We start from the raw sequence: 18,538 nt of genomic DNA on the forward strand, positions 1-18,538 counted from the left end.
TGCACATCCAGCCGCATATGCCCCTCCCCCCACTGCTTCTGCAGCTGCTCCCGGGACCCTCCCGCTGGCTGTGCAGAGCAGGGGTAGGGGTTGCGCTGATGTCAGGGTGTCCCTCTTCTCCTGCCACTGTACCCCATCTCTGCAGAGCAAGGGAGAGGGGACAGCCTGGCTTAGGACTTGGAGCTGCTGAGGTCTGAAGGACTCCAGCCTCCAGGCAGGGATTGAGTGCCTTTCTTAAAGAGACAGCTCAGGGTCTCTGAGATTTCCCCTCTCTTGTCTGTCTGTCTTTCTCTCCCCCGTGTTCATGTCTCCAGCTCTGCAGAGCAGGGGAGGGGAGACAGGGCTCAGGAGAGCTTTCAGTGAGTGCCTTAAAGAGGCAGCACACAGCATCTCTCAGAAACTTCCCCAGCAGCCAACACACACACTGTGTCTCTCTCTGTCTGTATGTCTGTCTGTGTGTGTGTCTCTCTCTCACTCCCCAACGCATACTTGTATTATTGTTGTTACTTCTTGGTACTTCCTGCAATGCACATATAGTCTGTGTAATTTTATTCTTTCAAAGTGTGTTATTTTAGTATTTTGACTTGTCTATGCATTTCATAATTTTTATTTCTCTTACACTTAAATCTAACTATTTGAGTAGTGAGTTCTAAAATGCCTAACCTGTCCTGGCTGGAGTAATTATCCCTATGGTAACTTTTAAAAAATATATATTATATCTAGGTTTTTGTTTCTACTGGTGGCGCACATCTGCACATACCTCGGTGCACATAACAAAATTTATTGCGCACGTGGATGGAAAAAATTAGAGGAAACACTGGTCTTGTCCCACCTCACAGCACATACCTTTGAGGAATGCAGTTGCCATTGGGATTCTCCTGTTCCTTCTTTCCTGTAAACTCAGTGTCTGGTTCTTTCCACAAAGTAATTCTTAGTAAATAGCTATGGTCTCATTGATACCCATAAAATCAGGATTATGATTACAGAATAATCAAATCATCCAAAAGTAATCACCAGCTGCGACATTTGACTTTTGTAAGACTGCATTTACATTGTATTGTGTTCAGAAATGTAATTATCTGCATGCTAAAGTGTAATGTATACTTCCCTGTGCCTTTCCTGTGAAGTCTTAAAGAAAAATAAAAGCCCTCTTACATAGCAGGGAGAGAGACTTCTGGGTTGTGGGAGGCTTACTCGTTCATAAACCCATAATGTATGCCTGAACATAACTAGAGAGACAAGGTGGGTGAGATGTTATCTTTTATTGGGCCAACTTCTGTTGGTGAAAGAGACAAGCTTTTGAGCCACACAGAGCTCTTCTTCAGGTCTTTGACCTGAAGTAGAAGACCTGAAGAGCATGGTGTGACTTGAAATCTTGTCTCTCATCAACAGATGTTGGTCCAATAAAAAGATAGTATATCGTCCACCTTGTCTCTCTAATATCCTGGGACCAACAAAGCTACAGCAACACAGCAATGAACATAACTAGAAGTCCTAAGAATTTTGTCCACAGAAGAACCCCTAGTAGAGTTTTAGGATTGCATCAGTTCACAATTTAAATGGTGTAGTTTAAGGATCTGTTTTCATTATACTGTGAAAACACATTAATCTAATCCAGTTCCCAGTATCTAAAGAGTTACAAGGATGAATTTGGTCTAACGACTGATAAATATTAAACTCTCAAAGCTCTACTCTGAGAATAATTTCTGCCATGAAATGACAGAAAATACCTTACAGAAAACGGAGGGTGAAAAGCCCAATTTTAATATTAATTGTAGTAAAGCCCACATATGCTGGAAATAGCCCTTACTTACTTTTCCTTAGAGCCACTATCAGATCAATTTAGATTCTGAACTAAAAAGTTTTTAAAAGTTTAAGCCAATAGAAATATTTTTGTGAAATCTAAAAACGAAAATTGTATATTTGGGTTCGGATTTAAACATCTTTCCTGCATTGTTGACAGACAAATATATAACTATTGTGCTAGTTAGTCAGTGAGTCAGAAAATGAAGCTGCGATAATTAGTCTGTTTTATTGCCTTTCCTGGATGAAATGAAAAAAAGTTGATTTATTTTTTTAAAAATATATATTTTTAATATTTAAAAGATTTGCTGAAAAACCAGAAATCTTGTGGGAAGGAGTAAATATAAATAAAATTGAAAACGAGGCAACTGTGCTGAGACTTTGGCTTTATACAGAATGGGTGGGATGGAAGGGTGAAAAATTTGCTGTACTTTTTTTCCATCTGACCAACAGAAATTGCTGCACAAAATACAGTCATTGGCCTGTCTGCCTCTTCCGGGGGTGTTCTTCACTCCTCCTACTGCTGGCTTCCACCAGCAAGGCAGCAGACAACATGGCAGCAGCTTTGGGGGGAAAATGGTTTGAAGGAGAAGATGACAAGGGACATCTGTGTTGGGTGAGGGCAGAGCATAGGGGCCGCAGAAAACAAAGCAAAGAGAAGGTGCAAAAGGAAAAAGGAGCTGGAAGGGGGAAACTTAGGAAAGGGGTGTGACCGAAGGATCCCTGTATTCACATGCTAGACTGTTGTAATAATCTTTGTACAAACTGTGCCTTGTGAGGTATCGTTAGAAAACTAATAACTTGCTGATCAATGATATCATGGTGAAATGTACTGTATGTAGCAACATTATATGTAAAGTTATGAATGCTCCCTGTGTGGTGGTGATAGCACATGTTCAAACTGTGACTAGGCAAAGTTGTTAAACAAGTCTATCTTAAATAAAGGAATGTGTGTTGACCTCATTTTACATATAAATAGTAAACAAGGTCCTTGAGACAGCAAGAGGTGGAAGTGGCAGGAGACAAGGCAAATCTGCATTTCAGCATACACAAGGGAGAAGAAAGAGCATGGGGGCACCTTGACTGTTGCATTCTGTCGTCGCCTTTTCTGTTTGAATAAATTTTGCTTTGGGGGTAATCCTCAGAAGAAGCCACTGTAAAGGGTGACTGGACTATAAAAGTGAGGGGCAAAAACACCCAAAGGCATCTCTCCTTGTGTATGTATCCTCTCTCTCTCTCTCCCTCCCATATAAAGATGATAAAGGAACCAGTCCTTTGAATCTGGGGGAGATCCTGACATGGGAATTTGATCAGCCCTATTGCTGAGAACATGTGGTAAGGATTTTGCCTCGAACCAAGTCCCACTTGTCAAATTTTAGCTCCTAAAAAGAGTTTTATCTTTATTTCTCTTGTAACCATTTCTGGTTGTAATACCTTATGCTTGTACTCACTCAAAACCTCTCTTTGTACTTACATAAACGTATTTTGTTTTTAGTCTAAAATAATCCAGTAATCCTTAAACTGAACTGTTTGCTAACTCCAGTTAAAGCAGAAAACTGTTGAATGTTGACATATTAGGTCCAACGGACCTCTAATATCTGAACAGCCCAAGAGAGGGTTGGACAGTGCAGGACACACATTGTTGGGAAAATTCGGGACTAGTAGTGTGTTGGGGTCACTCTGCAAGTGGTAACCTAGGCTGGTGGAAGCCAGAGTATGACTGGTGTGTTGCTGACAGGCTGCTGGGTTCACAGTGGCTGGACCAGGGCTGCAGCTCTACATAGGCACTTGGGGTGTAACCTGCGTACTGTTAGGCTGGTTGGGAGCAGCCCTGGTTGGGAGGTACAACAGCAAAGCATTGTGAGGCACCCAAGGTTGCAGGGCAGGTGGTGTTTACAACCTACAATGTGACAGGGGGATAAACATAGGAAGCTGTTGAGGGAGGAGGTTTAAGTGGCTGGTTTCACACCTAATGCAGCATCAGGCTACGAGGCTTCCCCTAAGAATACAAGTTAGAGAGGATCTAGGCAGGTTTGGCCGTTTCCTGGGGGGGGAAAGTAGTTTGGGGTGGACACTGGTAAGTATAGGGTTAAACCCAGGTTAAACTGGGGAAAAATGATTGCACCAGTGTCCAACAAGTTCAGCAAGCACAGAACAAATCTTTTCAAACTTTGGATGCCTCTGTTCAAAAGTCAGGAATAGGCTCCATCTGTCAGCTACATCAAAGTTGTTCGTCTGCTGCAGAATGCTGCATGGTCAAATGGATCTGGACTGGTAATCTGTAATTGTGCATGCTTCTGATTGCTTAATACTTCAAGCCTACAACTCTGCATTATTGTCATTTTCAATGAATCCGATGTTTTCAACTTTTGTTTATATAATACTGAAAACTGAACTATGAGTCAAGAGGTATAACTTCCTGGAGGAAAATACCAAACCAAAATCTATACTGACATTCCGTATTATAATTACCGTGTATATATATGTATATATTTATTAGTGTTATGCCCACTGCAGTTTTAGTTTTTATTTGTACAAGCCTAAATTAAACTACGAACCTACTGTCTTATGTAACCACAATTTAAATATGTAATTAAAACTAAGTGTAATGTTATGTGCCTTAATGAAATAGAGTTTTTAAAATAGAAAATGTCTTAAACTTGGAGTAACTAGTTTTTCCTGGGGCGGTAAAAACCATGATTTTACCTGCTAGTAGCATATACCATGTCATTCCTGGATTCAGGGGAGGGTAGGGATTAATGTGGAAGCCTTCAAAATGTCAAATAAGTATCTAACACTTAGAGCGATTATCCGATCTCTGAATATATGGGGTTTTCCCATCACTGATGTGACATGTTTTTTTATTTTATGGACAGTGAGGTTTGCTGTGCATATGTTTTTGTAGCTATGCATTTTTATGCCAAGCATTGTATACTGATGAAATACACCGAGGAGATAAGTTAGGTTTGAGAGCAAGGTTGGTCTGGTAGGTTAAGAGCTCCTTAAAAATGGCCTAAAAATTATCATTTAACTGCAAGCCAATAGAATGACATGACTTTTTTTTTTTTTTTTTTTTTTTTGCTGCTAGTAATGTGTTTTCCTCAACTGTTAGACTTAAACACAATAAGATATGTTTACTTTTTGGTAATAACTTAAAACTCCCCCACTAGTAGGTCCTATGAACCCTGAATGTGGAGCTCTATGCTCCCAAAGACATTCTTCCCCAGACACACCCTGTCTTAAAAAGACCTGGTCTCTCAGCCCTTGCCATAAGCATCTGTCCAAGGGGTATGAGGAAAAGTTGAAGTTGGTGATGAACATATAAAAAGAATTTCCGGAAGAAGTGTGGTTAAGGAGGGATTTGAAGAGGAGTTATCTTGAATACAGTAAATGATACCTTTAAAGCAGTAAAAAAGTTTGTTTAAACTGAGCACATCTGTCCATTCAGACCTTTTTATTTTCACATGCAACATGAAGCCAACATTAACAGTAATCTTTCTTTTCTTTTTAACAGAGGTTGCAGAACTTGAAGTTAATTTACCTTGTAAGTATGGTGTTCAATATTATGCATTTTAAGAAAAAGAATAAAGAGCATGGAGACTGCTTGCTTGTTTTCTGATTGATAATTTTGAGCACTGTGACATCCTTTTTAAGCATTCACTGGGTTGGCAATGTATATATTTCTTCTAGGGGTTAAGTTATCACAAAGCAATTATTAGCCTCCCTTGGTAACTATTTTTAATTTATACTGCTCTAGATTTGGGGAAATAAAATTCCCTTCTCCAATAATATTCCAGGGATTAAAGGTTTTCTGTTATCTGAATGGAGGGAGGTACCTCCTCCCTTCTCTCCCTATAATTTCCAAGATAAGAGCGATACTGAATTAAAGGATAAAGAAGAGTTAACCGTTAACTGTTTCTGTAAAACCGACTAAATAGTTGTAGTTCATCCCTTTCAGGCCGCTGTCACTTGACACAATCACTAGATTAGAACATTAGGAACACTACTTAAAAATCCTAAGAGGTGAGACCAGCATTTGTGTTCTTACAGGAGCAAGGAATGGTAGGTGCTCCTGTGAAAACTAGTATCTGTAAAGCAGATAGTCATGTATTAAATGTGGAAAAATTACTCTTGCTGAGTTTTGGTTGGGATTTTAAGTGCACAGAATCTTGGAAATTCAAAGTTGCTGTTCTCACAGCAGTCATCATTTGGACCCCTTGAGTATCTCTATTATTCTGTATTAGCATAAGAGGAATGTGCTGTCTTGGAGTGAAACAAAAAGCTGTTTTAGCACAGGATTATGAGGCAAGTTTCTAAAGGCTTGTATTTATTGCGTAGAATGGGTACTGGCAATGGGTACACTGAACCATTGCTGGACACTATTGTCCTTGTCTGTGCTTGCAAGAAAAACCATGTTCAGCTCCATTTCAGAAACCATAGTCAAAAGCAGAGCACTGAACTCTGTTTCCAGTTATATTGGCAGATAAACTGTAGTGTAGACAAAGCTAGTGTGACATTTTTCTATATGAGAGAAGCTTTTTAAAAAATACCTTTCATGTAGACAAAGCATCTGAGTGGTGCTGCTTAAGTCCCTGACTTGTTACTTTCTCTTGTAACGTTTCTGAATCTGGAGCAACTCCTTACCCTCAAATTCAGTCTTCTCAGTGTAAGAAACTACTACTAAAAAGAATTGCCTTCTGATGGCTGGGTGGGGAGGAGAAAGGAGGAGGGGCAAAAGTTGATGCTGGCCACTAGGGAATGTGAGAGCATGCAAGAGGGAAAGGTAATTGAAAAAGAGAAGGTAAATTAATGCTGATATTTCAATATCTCACATTTGCACTGTTTTGTTCAGTTTTACCTAAGTATAGAAGTATTTTGTATTGTGCAAGAGTATGTTCAACTTTATTAATAAAAATACTTATTTTTTTTTGCATGGAGACACTTCCTAAGCTGATTAATAATGAACACGTACATGCATGTAAAAAAAATATTTATATTCTTTGTTGTGCTTTGCTGCAATTTCAGCTTTTTGGATGCATTATTTCTTGAAGTCAAAAGCTAAGTTAATGCAGACATGGTGATATCTTTGCATAATACACATTTGGCTGTTTGCTTAATTTTATAAAGGAACCTATCTGTGTTTTTGTGCATTGTTTATATAGTAGAAATATTATTATATACTACTGTGTTTACTCAACTTAAACATAATTAGGTTTCAAATAAATACCTATAAAATGGCTATTTATATCACAAAGTGTCATTGGATATTCCAATCTGGAGTCAGATATTTTGGCTCCCCCCCCCCCCCCATTATGTCTGTAACTCTGGGTAATATCTGATGTCTAATGCATCTTTATATGCATGGGTGGATGTTGTTAGATTTGTTTACCACAAAATAAATTGCACAGCCAAACTAAAATATCTAAATGTGTGTGGGGTTTTAAAATATGTGGTGAGGAAATGTTAATTAGAAATTTGAGGTAGTCCATTATAACTGACATGGATTTAATATTCTAAAACGTTATGCAATTCCTTTTGTTTTTTAAACCTGTCTTGATTATAGATCTAAAAAAGATTTGGGGGTAGTGTTGGATAATGAGCTGAACATGAGCTCGAAATGTGAGGCTGTGGCCCAAAAAACTAATGTGAATCTGGGATGCATACACAGGAATTTCAAGTAGGAATAGTGAGGTTATTTTACCCTGGTATCTGGCATGGTGTGATCGCTGGTGGAGTATTGTGTCCTTTTCTGGGAGGATGCTGATAAGTTGCATAGGGTTCACAGGAGAACCACAAAAATTATTTGAAAACATGCCTTATAGTGATAGATCTAGGAGCTCAACCTGTTCAGCTTAACAAAGCAAAGGCTAAGGGGTGACTTGATTACAGTGTATAAGTACCTTTATGGGGAACAAATACTTAATAAAGGACTCTTCAATCTAGTAGAGTAATATGATCCATTGGAAAAAGAAAAGGAGTACTGGTGGCACCTTAGAGACTAACCAATTTATTTGAGCATGAGCTTTCGTGAAAGCTAGCAAATTCAGATTGGAAATAAGCTACACGTTGTAAACTATGAGAGTAATTAACAATTAGAACAATTTACCAAGACTTGTAGTGGATTCTTCATCACTGACCATTTTAAAATCATGATTAGATGTTTTTCGAAAAGATATGTAGTAGAAATTATTTTGGGGGAAGGTCTGTGGCCTTTGCTATTCAGGAAGTCAGACTAGATGATCACAGATGATCCTTTCTGGCCTTTAAAATCTATGAATAGTTGTGGTTTTGTGCTAGAGAATTGCTCTTGTGTCAACACTGTACCTACATTTCCAGACAGCTTAGTGCTATTTAATTTCTCAATTTAAAAAACTGTAAGTTACTAGCCTGGAGGATGAAATCCACACAATAGGTATGGTCAGGGCTGCAGCAGTAGAGATTTTTCGAATAGCATCTTGCAAATGTGTCTCCATCCTGACCAGCAAAAACTCCCTCTGTGGGTGAGAAGGTAATTTAGTTGCCATGTCCGTTTATTATTTAGTCTGTTTGTGTAGTTTGCAAACAAAGGTGCCATTATGCTGCAGGCTCATATCCATCGTTCATTCCACATAAGCCACCAAACAGCCTTCAGATGCTATTGACTTTTGATCATTGTTGGTCTGGGACTGTATCCCATTATCAAATTCCCTGAGAAATCCTATTTCCCTCCTTTTTTCTTCCTCTACACCTCTTCCCACTATTGTTAAAACAGTCTGTACCTGTATTGTCTCAAGAACATAAGCACAGTAACTAGCTCTTAGTGGTGCTCAGATACTGTGGTTATGGTATAACATCTTGAATAGAATATAGACAAAACTACCAAATACTCTTGGCAAAGTTTGTGCTTGGATGGTAATAAAGGAGATTTGGCCTGTTAAGGTGACAGGTTAAATGCTGTCTGTACCTTCTGTTTAGAAGACATTGGGATTAAAACACGGCATCTTTGCACGCTGCTCTTGTATTGCTGAGTTAGCTTTGTACGTACTGACTGTGTAGCTTTATAAATGAATTTGAAGATTTAAATGGCTGCAGTTACTCTAAAATGATATTCTGTAGTCACCAGATTCAAGTAGTCCCTGCCAGGCTATATGATGTCTTAGATGTTGAAATGTTGTATAACAAATTAAATTAACTTTTTATATTAAAAGGTACATGCAGGCAAAATGGGATTTCAGCTTGTTTGGTCTCCCAAAAATACTGTTTTTAAGGCCAAAATAGTGCAAGAAACTGTCATTGAAATTTGAACTCACTGACCTTTACGTTATTTTTTTAAAAATCACATAAAGAGAAAATGATTTAGATAACTGTTTCCAGAGGAAGAACTTGTTGGTCTGGTAACTTGTTATGGCTTTGAAATTGTTACTGTGGCAGGCATAATGGTTTTGTGTGAGTTTGTTGTGCCACGATGGTGGGACCAAGGTACAGAGACAGATTTGCTCTCTAAGACAGTTGAAATAACACATTTTGGTAGGCTGTGATACTTCCCAGGGAACCCAGAGTTGTTAGGCACCTTGCTATTTAAATGTGCTGCCCTTAGCCTGAGGAAGCCTTGTATGTGCCTGCCGTGGATCAACTTCCCAACTCCGCCAGCCATGGGCAACGAAGCACTCCTCCCTTGGCGTCACAGACCTTGATGTCATTCTGCAGGTTAGTGATAGGAACTCTCCAGCCCTTGAGCCCTCCAAGCATCTTCTTGGATGTCTAGCCCCTACTCTAGTAGACACTTAAAGTATTCACCAGTTCACTGCTTCCCAAGAAACAGTACTCCCTAGCATATCAGTTCCATCTCAGATCATCACTCCACTTAACTTACAGCACTTAAATATGATTTCACTATAAACAAATTAAGTTTATTTAACAAAGTATGGAGATTCAGTTAGTAGCAAGTAGAAGTATTGGAAATGAATGGTTACATATAAAATAAAATCATAATGTGCATTCTAGAGCTTAGACTTATTAACAAGTTACTCTCATGTCTGATAAAGTATTGCTCACCAAAAATATTTTGCAGAGCTTTGTAGCTAGGCTGGCTGTGGCCCTTCTTTCACAGACATGCACTCTGTCAGCTGGCCTCCTAAGGGAAGGATTCAGTGTGATCTTTGTGCTCCATGATATACCAGGCCAATCCTTTTTCATAAGCAGGACATTTTGCTGTTTTTCTTTCTGTAAATGTCTTCCCTTGTAGATTTTGGAATCACTCCGTTTGCATCTGTCTCAGTATCCAAATAGGCATACAGGCATGTATGTGTGAGGCATGCAATACACTAATGGTCAGATTTCTGGTGACCTGCCTTAACTCCAAGACATTGGGAGCATAATTTTCAGTTTAGGTACATAACTCCTTAAATGTTATCCATACCTACATTTCACAATTATGATGACCGGTTGGCTACTGGCTCTCTGTATAGATCTGACATGCCACCCTTTGGTGAATTATTATGCAGATATCCAACCCAAGAGGTCCCTGTAAAATCACTGCCCGCTGGCACCAAGGCTGGGTCATGGAGGCATATTCTATTCAGTACAGCTCAGCTGTTATTACACTGTGTGGGTGTGAATAGTATTTTTAGTTAATGTGATGTGGAATGCAGAACAGCATGATGTATACCATAGGCTGTGATAGAAGTTATTATAACCCAGTTAGAAACCCTGATGTTCAGAAATATTAACTACTAACCTTCAATGCCACAAAAGACATGCTTTGTCATGCTAGGACTCTCCTTGCTATAACACTATCTTATGCCAATCAACTCCTGAGTGACTTACAGTACACTACAGTCTTGGAGGCTGCTTTTCTTTATGGATACAAATGGTGTGGCAAGGGGAGGTTTTTAGACAGTATAAAATTAAAAAAATTAAGGTTTACACAGTGAATTAGCAGTCTTTGTCCAATTTGTGAAGGAAGTGACTTAGGAAGCATACCTTTGAGAGATTTAGGTCTTGCTTTTAAAATGTGAAACTTTCTATAGCGGGGGGGAAAAACAGAATATTGCTATGTTTTAGGGGTGACAGACATCATGTGGCCTGGTCTGGTGTTTAGAGAATTCCAGAATTGTACTTAACCCTAAGGGCTACCCAACTTTTATATAAATCTGTATCAGTTTATGGCATTGATCTCTTCCCCATTTACTTGGAAAATCTTTTTACTCTCCACAAGTGATTAGATTTTTTTTCCTTCAAATGCTGTTTTAAGTGAAGAGGAATATTTGCAGTTGCTCAAACTAGATTGTGAAAATTACAAGTTAATATTTGTCTTTGTGCTTCAGGGCATTAATCTGGTCATGGTCTGGGGTTCTCCATCCAAAGGTTTATATTTGTGTAACTTGCCAAATCTGCTCTGGATTTTTTGACTTATTTTGAAGCATCAGCTGCATGGCACTGCCAGAGGCTCATTACTGTACTTGGATAGACCATCGGTCCGTTTCAATATGGCAATTCACATTTGACGTTCCTTTAAGGAGACTACATTTGACCTTCAGTTGAGGAATTGCTTGGGACAGAAAAGTTTATAGCGGAGCTGCCACCTGTAGAACTTTGAGGGAAACCCTACTGGTTCTGTATGTCCCACCTTTCTAAATTTTGATTCGTATCTGTTTGTGGCAACAGTTTGTTTGCATGCTATAATTGGACCTAATTAGCATTTTAAAAGAACATGGCCTATTTTCCTTTACTAGTACATCTTTCCTTCTTCATAACTGTTGATCATAACACCAGCATATGGGTGATTTGATGACATGAATTGCATTGACCCCAAGCTATTTAGGGAGGGGAACTAAGAGGACTGAAAAAAATCCCAGCAAATGAGCTCACCAGAACGAAAGCATTACTCACTGAATGAAGGTAGAGTACTTGACTAGGTTGTATGTTTGGGTGCCAGAAGATTGAAAGAGGAGATTTTCATTCATTGTTTGTTGCAATTTTTTTTTCCTTTGCAGGTACATGTAAAGTGAATTTTCCAGATCCAAACAAGCTCCATTACTTTCAGCTAACTGTAACCCCAGGTAATGTGTTAAAATATTTTTTTTAAATGAAACACTGGAATGGATTAAGATTAACACATACTGTCAAAGTTGTTCATGAGTATGGGCTGCTTGGGTTCTGTAGGTAATATACAACTAAAAAAGGCAGCAAATTTTAGGCAGTGAATTTATTATATTGGGGCATATGGTAAAGTTTACATGTTGATTTTGAGAACTGGAGTCTTCAGTATAAACATCAGTAGAGGCTAGAAAGATGTTTAGATCTCATTTTCCAGTTTTTATAGGCTGAAGCAAGCTGGATTTGGCTCAGCTTCAGCCTTGAAGGAGTTCAACTGCAGAAATAGACACTTGAAACTATTCTCAGCAGAAATGATTTTGTTCACGATATGTCATAAACTGTTACTGTTTTACAAGGAACTCTTTATTGCAGGTTTTTTTGGGGCGATTAATTCAATGGAGACATGACAAAATAGATGAGAAATTTTAAAAATATTTCAGGAGTACTTCACAAATCTACACATTTCAGAAAAAGAGTGGTCTCTGCTACCTTCTTAGCAAATATTAGTAACTGTGCTGTCATGAGGTCTCATACTGCAGCCACCCTTTTAAAAACAAATATACAACAAACCATTTGCTAGCATACCATGAAATAGATCAGTAATAAAAACCAAACTGCAATTTTTGAAAATGAAAGCTGCTTTTTCGATACATGTGCTAAGTTTTACGTATTGATTTGCAGAGTTCATCATTTCCTGATGAGTTTCACAGTGAGGTTCTGCTGTGTAAAATTTAAAGCCACTACATTTGAACAGGAAACCAGAACTGCGGTATATCCCCACATAACTTTTTGGTAAAGCTGTGCAGAATATTAGCTGGTTAAGACCCTGATCAAACTCCCACCGAACTTGGTCCTGTCTCTGAGATTTTGTGAAACTGTCTAAATGGAAACACTTAGCTGTAAAGTATAAAGTGCTAAGGTTCAGGCATTAAAGTACTGTGTGTTGAGAATAGATAGTCTTCCTTCTGACTCTAGATTTTTTTTGTAATTTTTAATTGCACTGAACTTTTAAGATCTGTCCCTGTAATTTTGTGCTAATCTCTGTTGCCAGTAAACAACATGCTGATCAGCGCAGAAAACATATCTTATCTGTAAAGCACAGTTTAAACTTACGGTGCTATAAAAATGTTTTAATAATAATGACCGTTCTAATTTGGTAGTGGTACCAATAGTTAAACCAGGCAGACACTAGATGTCACTGTTACTCATTAGTAAAGATAAAATAACATGTAGTTGGCAATAGAAATCTTGACTCTTTCAGTTTAATTTGTGTTTTCTTGGACTGGAAAATTTGGCAAGACTGCCCCATTGAGTACACTAAAACTGATAGCAAAGACTGAATGTATTAAACATGACAAAAGTTTCATATTAGCAACTGGTTGTGTAGAGGGTAGACTAATTAGATACATGTGAAGGTCATCAAATCTGTTGGTATGTGCCAACTGTTGCCCTTGAGTTTAACAGATGCCTTTTCATAATACTGTGGAAAATTTTAGTTGACTTTCTGTAAGGTCACCAGGATCTAAATTAACGATATCATAACTGTGAAACAAAGATGGCTTTTTCTTTTTTTGTATTAAACCCGAAGTGGATTATGTAGTGCACAATAGTTTACTTCTGTAACTGTAAACTACAGCTAAACAAGGGGACATGCATTGTTCATGTTCATGATGATGATCATTGTGTTAGCTTCATTACTGAGGTGAGATTACACGGAGAGAGGTGATTTTATTCTTTTTAGTTAACATTTTGTTAACCTAATTATAGCTGCACAGCTGAAGTCCTGGCTTTTACAATCTGATCAAAATAAACATCTATTTTCAGCTGTGCATAATTCAGTTACAAAACCTGTGATCCAGTACCACTTAACCCATGCATCTGTTCATGTGAACATAATAAAACCCTTTGCTTTTAATGTAGTAAAACAAGCCAAAAAGAACCTCCCAAATAGCTACGGTTAGTGGGGCACACAATCATAGTGACAGGTTTCAGAGTGGTAGCAGTGTTAGTCTGTATCAGCAAAAACAACAAGGAGTCTTTGTGGCATCTTAGAGACTACCAAATTTATTTGGGCATAAGCTTTTGTGGGCTAGAACCCACTTCATCAGATGCATGGAGAGGAAAATACAGGAGCAGGTATAAATGCATGAAAAGATGTGAGTTGCCTTACCAAGTGTGAGGTCAGTCTAACAAGACAATTCAATTGACAGCAGGATGCCACAGGAGGAAAAATATCTTTTGAAGTGGTAATGAGAGTGGCCCATTTCAGACAGTTGACAAGCAGGTGTGAGTAACAGTAGGGGGAAATTAGTATTGGGGAAATAAGGTTTAGGTTTTGTAATGACCCAGCCACTCCCAGTCTTTATTCAGGCCTAATCTGAAGGTGTCCAGTTTGCAAATTAATTCCAGTTCTGCAGTTTCATGTTGGAGTCTGTTTTTGAAGCTTTTCTGTTGAAGAATTGCAACTTTTAGATCTGTTATTGAGTGACCAGGGAGATTCATAGTGTTCTTTTACTGAGATAGCAGAGAGTTGGGTAAGTATTTCTTCCAGAATTGTCCTGACTCAGATTGGTATTATATATGCACCAGAGGAACCTGTTACTGTAATACCCGCAAACCTTAAACTTACCTGTTCAGGAGAAGCCAGTTTTCCTCCTCTTTCCCATATTTAAAAGCCACTTTGAGTAGTTAAATTAAGTGCTCACTTCTAGAAGTGTCCTAATGGGGCCATTCTCTAGCTTGGTGGTGAAGGGAATGCCTTCCAAAGGATCAGCTTTGCAGTTTTCAAATTACAGGGCAAGAGCTGGACTCAGCCTGATTTTTGGTGCCAGAGAATTCTATACCTTAAACCTTTTCTGTAGTATTTTTATGGTACGTCACTATTTAGGATTTGGAGATCCAGACTTTGAAGAATAACTAGGAAAGGATTGGTAGCTAGTGTAGAACATGGAGGACCAATGTTGTTTGTTGTTGGTTCACTCCATTAGCAGAGGGTCTGCTAGGTGTTTGGTTTATGTATAGGTTGTGGATGGCCATCTGTGTCTGGCCAAGGTATGGAAGTTGCCATGAAACAGCCAGTCGATGACAAACGTTGAGGATGGGATTAAACTTTCACATTCTGTTTACGATTTTAGAAGCTGGAAAATGACTTAGTTAAAAATTCAACTTGTACTGGAAGTGAAAGTTGCAATAAATTGTACTAGTTAATCTAATTTCTGGAGGAATCCTAATGTGTAGAGCAGGGGTGGGCAAACATTTTGGACCGAGGACCACATCTGGGTATGGAAATTGTATGGTGAGCCATGAATGGTCACGAAATTGGGCGGGGGGGGTGATTCGGGTTGGGACCAAGGGGTTCGGAGGGCAGGAGAGGGATCAGGGCTGGGGTAGCGGGTTCGGGTGTGGGAGGGAGTCAGGAGGGCAGGCTCCAGGTGGCGCTTACCTCAAACAGCTCCCAGAAACAGTAGCATGTCCCCCCCTCCAGCTCCTATGCAGAGGCACAGCCAGGCTGCTCTCCGTGCTGTCCTGTCCGCAGGTGCTGCCCCCGCAGCTCCCATTGTCTGCGGTTCCCAGCCAATGGGAGCTGTGGGGGCAGCGCTTGGGGCGGGGGCAGAGTGCGGAGCCCCCTAGCTACTCCTTCGCGTAGGAGCTGGAGGGGGGATATGCCACTGCTTCCCGGAGCTGCACGGAGTGGGGGCAAGCCCTTGACCCCTCTCCCCAGCTGGAGTACAAGCGCTGGATTAAAATGTCTGGAGGGCCAAATGCAGCCCCCGGGCCATAGTTTGCCCACCCCGGGCCATAGTTTGCCCATTACAATTTCAGGGAAAGAGAGAATAGCTCTATTTGGGGTTTTTAACGTCTTAAACAAAATCTGATGTAGAGAGTTGGTGCGCCTGATTTTGTTGTCGTGTTTTGCTTTGTGGTTAAAATCTCTGTTCTTAGATGCTTTTTGTTTTACATAGTCTTGGTGACTATGGCAAGTTCTTAATAGACAATCAAAATAAGTTTTTCTAGGCACTTCAAGAAAAAGGTACATGGGAAAATAAATTTTATCACAAATGATAAAGCAGAAACATGTTCACTAGTTTACAGAATAAAGCTGCAGCTCTTTCATTGTTCACTCCCCACCGAAGCCTTTGTCAGCATATATCAGTATCCATTTGTTTTAATTCCTGCAACACATAATTATCAAGGAAGGATATGAGTTTGAAATGAAAATGCATACAAAGAACATCTTACGTCAGGAGGCTGAATACTTATTTTATGTAACCAGTTTTTACTTACAGTGAACCTGTGCTCTGGGGAGTTTCTTATTCATTTAGGAATTAGCTTTGTGCCATACAGATAAGCCACCCAATCTTAGTTTAATGTCTCTAACAGTGAAATTAAATGTGTCAGCTGTGGCAGTAAAATATTCTTTATTATTCCTGAAGCAGAAACATCGCTGACTTCTGTCACTATCTGGACTGTTTCCTCCTTCTGCCGACTCCCTGAGCCAGTTGCTCTGTCTTGCAAGAAGATCATCATGGCCGCAGCTGCTTCTACCAATTACTGTTTGTTTTTTCAATTTTTGTAGCAGTAGTCGGTTAAAACTAAGAAAAGCACGGAGATACCTGCAATGTAGGCTTCAGTTACTGCTAAAAATTGCAGGGTCAGCATTACCCACTTCACTCATATTTCTGATCCTGAAAAGGGTGGAGCACAGAGTTTGGAGTGCTGAGGTTCTTCTTGTTCCATTGCTAGGGTCAGATGCATGGCTCCACAATTAATCAGAGGTCAGAGAGGGAATTGCACATGAACAAAGTTGAAGGGATGCACAAGATTAATGTGATGAAACAGTAAGAGGCAAGTGTCTGCTTCCACCTACACAACCCCGTCTGGGTTGATAGCTGAGCCTTCATCAGCAATAGGACACAAGTGCCGCCAGACCTTGAAAGAAGACGGGGAAAGCTAGACTAATCTCTTATGGTTAACAGAGAGATTTGTAACAAATGTGGTCTGCTTTCTGCAGATGATTTAATAATCTTATTTAACTCTAGAAGTGGATCTTAAATCACTGGAAGAAAATCTGGAAGGGTTATGCCTACTTGTCAAAACTGTCAGTCTACTTTCTTCTTTGCTTACTACCGGTTCTATAAGCCTCCAGTTAAGAATATAGTTCTCATTTGGATCCTAATTTGCAGACTGTAACTTTTGAGTTGCTGCTGCTGTTCCTTTTCACTTGACATGAAAGGTATTCTATTTGTTGACTGCCCTGGTTTGTGAACCTTCAAAAGTAGAGAAGTAGGGATCTTATCTTTTAAGCCCCATAACCTTCATAGGGCAATTATAAAGCTCCAATTTCCAATCAATACCATGTCATCAGCATAGAAACTACAGAAGATACCAGCGAAGATCTATCTTGTCGAATGGAATGGAGAGTTGTATATCTGGTTGACTGCTCAACCCAACTTTTAAGAAAATCAAGCTTGCCCACAAAGAGATCTTCAGTAGTCCAAGGAAGACTGATAATCCTTGTTGAGGATTATATGCTAAGAAGAATGGAAAGAGCGTTCTGCAAGGCACAGGTGGCCAACAGGATGGTATTCTGTCATCCCAGAGGCAAGATATGAAATGTCCCTGTCAGATTGAATAGGCTTCTGATGTCAATGGGCCAGGATCCACTGATGATGGTGTACATCAGCACTAATGTCATTGCATCATGGGATATCTCTCAGATTAAAGATGACTTCAAGAACTCAGAAGGGTGCTGCAGAAGAAGAAACTCCAAGTAATCTTGGAGATTTTCCTGTCCTGAGAGGGAAGGAAGATGCAAAGTAGAAGATGCAGGAAGTAAACCACTAGCTAGGTAAATGGGGTAAGGTAGAAGGCTCTGATTTCACTGAACATTGTTCCACTTTCTGTGGGGAGTGGTGGGGTTGTACAGTTTGGATGGCTTCTGGCCTCTATTCCAATAGAAGGGGAACTGTCTTCTCAGAGGCAGGCTGGCTAGAGTAGTCAGAAGGGCATCAAACTAATAAAAAAAGGGGGAAGGTGAAAAAGGGGAACATAAAGTCACTCCTTGCACACACAATCATGATGTTGAGAACAAAATAAATCAAGAAACGGAAAGACTTGAGGAGAAATTCTGTATTTGCCTATAAGCCAATGCTAGGAGCCTGAGTAACAAACAAGAGGAATTGGAATTGCTCATTTATGAGCATAAATTTGATCTAGTTGGTATTACTGAAACCTGGGGGGGGGGTGAGTCACATGATTGAAATGTTAAAATCAATTACTATAACCTGTTTAGGAATGATAGAGTGGGCAAAATGGGAGAGGAAATGGCACTGTCAAAAATGTCATTACCTGTTTGAGTTGTTGGCAATTCAGAAAAAAGATCTTAATGTTTATGAATCAGTGACCTAATAGATAAAGACCAAAATGGGATGCTAGTTGGTGTCTGCCACAGATCACCAAATCCCACTAGGAATCAGAATGACCAGCTTCTGAAGCACCTATCCATAACACGTAGGGGGAAAAAAGCTTTGTGATCACGGGGGAATTCAGTCTGAGTGACACATGCTGGAGGTCTTATGCTGCCAGGACTAAAAAACATGCTCAGAATTTCTAATTATTAGAGGTCATAATTTTCCAACTCAGAAAGTGTTGTAGCCAA

At 39.5% G+C, this 18,538-nt stretch overlaps 1 protein-coding gene across 1 annotated transcript in view; it reads left to right on the forward strand.

Annotated features, from left to right (window-relative positions):
* UBE2F (ubiquitin conjugating enzyme E2 F (putative)) overlaps window positions 1-18,538 on the forward strand; it is a 130,090-nt gene that overhangs the window by 16,741 nt on the left and 94,811 nt on the right. The window contains exons 3-4 of the mRNA XM_048870165.2: window positions 5,318-5,347; window positions 11,778-11,843. Coding sequence (XP_048726122.1) covers window positions 5,318-5,347; window positions 11,778-11,843 — 96 coding nt within the window. The remainder of the gene's footprint in view (window positions 1-5,317; window positions 5,348-11,777; window positions 11,844-18,538) is intronic.

Source organism: Caretta caretta, chromosome 11 (genome assembly GCF_965140235.1).
Source record: "Caretta caretta isolate rCarCar2 chromosome 11, rCarCar1.hap1, whole genome shotgun sequence".
Taxonomy (NCBI): Eukaryota; Metazoa; Chordata; order Testudines; family Cheloniidae; genus Caretta; species Caretta caretta.